Below are 4,123 nucleotides of genomic sequence, written 5' to 3' on the forward strand. Positions count from 1 at the left end.
CACAGTCATAGGCATCATGGTCAGTAGGAAACAGAGGGATCCTAGCTTCTTTTTCGAGTACAAGCTAGACAAGGAAGGACATATGAATAGGATGTTCTGGTGTGACTCCCAGTCTCGTCATGACTATGAGGACTTCGGCGACGTGCTTGTATTTGACAGCACGTACAAGATGAACCGGTATGGTATGCCATTCATACCCTTTGTTGGTCTTAACAATCACCGGAAGACCACTGTTTTTGCTTGTGCCATAGTTTCGGACGAGACCGAAGAGACATATGTGTGGCTGCTGGAGACTTTTTTGAGGTCCATGTGTCAAAAGATGCCGAAGAGTGTTATCACGGACGCCGACGCTGCGATGATCAAGGCAATTCGCCAAGTCTTGCCAGACGTGTGGCACCGTATATGTACGTGGCATATAGAAAAAAATATGAAGATTCACCTCAGTCACAAGTCCTTGAAGGAGTTCCGAACTCTTCTGTACTACAGCACGTCCACGGCCACGTTTGAGGAGAGATGGCACGCGTTTTCCAAAAGATGGCAGTCGGAAAAAACAGTAACATGGTTGAGACGGATGTATAAGAAGAGGAGACTGTGGGCCGCGGCTTATCTGACAGAGGGTTTTTGGCTTGGCATGAAAAGCAACCAGAGGAGTGAAAGTCTAAACTCATGCCTTCACCTCCACCTAGACGGTGAAATGACCCTGGTGGATATGATTTTGCACTATGAGAACGCCGTTGTACGTATCCGTGAGAATGAGGCACGAGATGATTGCACGGCCTCACAGAGTTTACCGGTGCCAGTTACTAGCTCGAGGGAACTTGAGATAGCTGCTTCTCACGTCTTCACTCCAGCAAACTTCTATATGTTGCAAGCTGATCTTAGGAAAATTGGTGGCATGGAGATTGTAGAAATAAAGCTCGGAGACGGATCACAGCAGTACATCGTGGCCTGGAAGAATAACCGGAAGAGCCGTTTTTGGGTGGAGTACACTCCAGTAAATTCCGCAGAAACTATAAGGTGCAGCTGCAGAAGAATGATTCGAAAGGGTCTACCTTGCAAGCACATATTCCATGTACTGAAGTACTTGAATATATCTGAAATACCAAAGTGTTTAGTTCTTGTGCGGTTCACGAAAGACGCAAGGTTGGGACTGCCCGCCAGGCGCACAAGCGATCTGTTGGGATTTGGATGGACTGGAGCAGCTGAAAGAATGAAATATAGCCAGGTCAGTGTGTTGGCTTCAGAAGCTATGCATGCAGCATGCAAACACCCAACTTTGTGGGATCAGTTACAGGAGAGTTTGAAGACCGTGATAGCTAAGAGCCATGAGTATGATCAGCTAAAGGAAAATTTGAGTAAGAAAACGGCTGATCTTAGTACTTGTGCAATTGAATATGTAGACGATGGTGAAGGCAACATAGTTGAAGTTCATGATCCTATTAAAGTATCAACGAAAGGTGCAACTAAGGTAGATGAGAACCGCCCTATGTCGAAAAATGGTAGGCCACTTTCGTACGACGAGATCAGAATCAGGTGCGGCGCATGCAAATTGCTAGGGCACACTAAACGCAGCAAGAAATGCAAACTAAATAAGAAGTAAGTTTTTGTATGCATTGTAGGTTATAATTGTTTTTAACTTGTCATTCATTAACTTTTCCTGTTATCGTGTGCAGAAGCGTGGTGGGCGAAGAAGAGTAGAACAGTTGCTAAAGTTATGTTAGGATGAATCCAGTGATCTAATAGTGAGGTGTTTACAATGTGTTACTGCATACATGATACATGATATATACTATTGCAAGAGGCCAGTACCTTGAGATAGTGCTTGTAGCATATATGGACTAAACAGGAGGCGGTCACTAGGGACTTTAATCATGGAAAATGGATAGCATTTTAGCCATTGTAATGATGGCATCTTTTGTGTTGTCCACTGTAGTTATATTATATTAGAAAACTAGACGATACCCGGCATGTTGTTGCGGGAATGTTTTGCAATATATTCATAGAGAAATGGTTACGTGTAACATGTATATGTTGTTGCGGGAATATTTTGTTTGCATGTTGTGGTGGACCTTTCTCCATACATGTTGAATGACGAGGTGGCAAACTTGCATGTTAAGAGAAATAGGTTAGTGGTGGCTAGTTGTTTAGATATAGAAGATGTAATTATGTGTGGTAATAATTAAATTTTTTTCACTCCTTTGGTTCACCACCATTTAGATATAGAAGATACCAGCTCACTTTGGTCTATAGTATAGACTTCGTACCAAAAACCCACCATTTTCCCCTCATAAAGAAAAGAAAAACCCACCATTTTATGGCTTGTAGTGTAACTCGGGCCGCTTGTCGCGATGACGTGGAGGGGGGGGTGACGGATGCCGTTAGATGGCGCGACACACGGCCGCTCCCGTTGCCGAGCCCATTTAACAATTTTTATTTTGATTACAACCGTTTAAATGGGCCGCGCTGGCCACCTGGTCGGGGCGGTTCTTCCCTCGCGATCTCCACGCGCGTTCTATCTATCCACTGCGACCGCCGCCGCCGCCGCCACCGATCCACGTCTTGCCGCCGGTCACGTTACGCCATGGTTTCGTGGAGCGACGAGTCGAGCTCTTCTTCGGATGGCGAATCCGTGACTAGCCTGCAGGTACGCTCCTACTATATAATCTCCAAATAGTGCTAGGCTTAGGGTTAGGGTTCTTCATTTCCGGTATTTAACGCAGGGCGTTGATTTGTGCATTATCTCTGTTGTTTCGTTTAGCTTCCTACGACTATCCCTTGCTATGAATGGAGTGGCATTGCTCACGATCTGTCTTCTCGTTGTCTGCATCGAGAACCTTGCGTCAGGCTAGTTGCTTTTGATTCCTTGGACACTGGCAGACGTTTTCTTGCCTGTGGTCAGAAGGTATGTTGTTCCGTACTGTAAATATATGTTTACATTACCTCGTGCTCGATTTACTTCGCGGTAATCCATTGTTCTGCCCAAAATTGCATACAATTTCAATTAATTTGTGCATTTACAAAGTCCGTATTTATGTTGTTTTTTTACGGTCTAATATTTGTTTTAGCACATAATAGCATATACTTGTAGTTAATTGATCCATATATATATATATATATATATATATATATATATGTATGTATATCATTGCATGCTACATTTTGTGTTTATATGATTGAGACCATATTTTTAGTGCATTGCATGTAATTGTATTGCATTTGTGCATATATGATTGAGACCATATTTTTTCATACTGTAGGAAGAAGTGAAATGTAACTATGTGGAATGGGTAGACCCGGAGTGGTCAGTGGCTACGAAGTTCTGCCTGAGAGAACTGTGGAGCATGTATGACGAGAAGCTGAGACAGAATATTAAGAATGCTGAAGAAAAATGCATGTTAATTGGAGAAAAGAGGAGGACGGAGGAAGAGCTGAGATTTTTCAAAATGGACTTTGCTAAACTGGTGGCTGATAAGGAGGATGCTCTCACGCAGTTGGGCAATGCAAGATTGTCACTTAGCGATCTCAAAGAGGAGCTGGAGAAGAATAAGATGGCAGACCATGGTTGTGCCAATCTACATCAGGTCCTGAGGGTAAAGGCTGAGAAAGACCGGGACCGGGTGGTGCTAGAGAGAGACCAAGTGATGAGAGAGAGGGACCAGCTGAAGCAAGAGAAGAAAAAACTTGAGTATATTATTGCAGATTTTCTCAAACAGAAACATGGGTACGTTGATAAGATCAAGAAGCTGAAGGAGATTTGTGATGAATTTTAAGTATGTTTTGTGGTTTATTGTTGAACAGAATGATCAAGTCCTATCTGCATTGTGGCCAGTTCATTTGTGTAAGGTCTAAGTATATTATATTAACCAATAAATTATATCACTTTCGAAATAGTTTGCCCTTGTTTGACCTGCATCCTAATGCGGGTTCTCGGCTAAGCACTGAAATTCTTTTGCTTCCACCGGAGCTCTAAATCGTACTGATCAAGGGGGCGAAATAGTAGTTGATCATGTGATTGATGGTGCTACTGATCCTGATCTTCATGATGCAGAAAAGGAAAAGGCTAACAAAAATGCAGCAAAAAAAACTGTGCAACGTGATTTCAAGCAACACATAACGCCAAGGG

General features: G+C 43.1%; 1 protein-coding gene across 1 annotated transcript; it reads left to right on the plus strand.

Moving 5' to 3' along the window:
• The first annotated feature begins 647 nt into the window (after positions 1-647).
• Positions 648-1,856, plus strand: LOC123140826 (protein FAR-RED ELONGATED HYPOCOTYL 3-like). The gene is made up of 2 exons (XM_044560102.1): positions 648-1,596; positions 1,674-1,856. The coding sequence occupies exons 1-2, from the start codon at positions 695-697 to the stop codon at positions 1,696-1,698; spliced, it is 927 nt and encodes a 308-aa protein (XP_044416037.1). The 5' UTR covers positions 648-694; the 3' UTR covers positions 1,699-1,856.
• The last annotated feature ends 2,267 nt before the right edge of the window (positions 1,857-4,123 follow it).

This window comes from Triticum aestivum, chromosome 6D (assembly GCF_018294505.1).
Source record: "Triticum aestivum cultivar Chinese Spring chromosome 6D, IWGSC CS RefSeq v2.1, whole genome shotgun sequence".
Classification (NCBI taxonomy): domain Eukaryota; kingdom Viridiplantae; phylum Streptophyta; class Magnoliopsida; order Poales; family Poaceae; genus Triticum; species Triticum aestivum.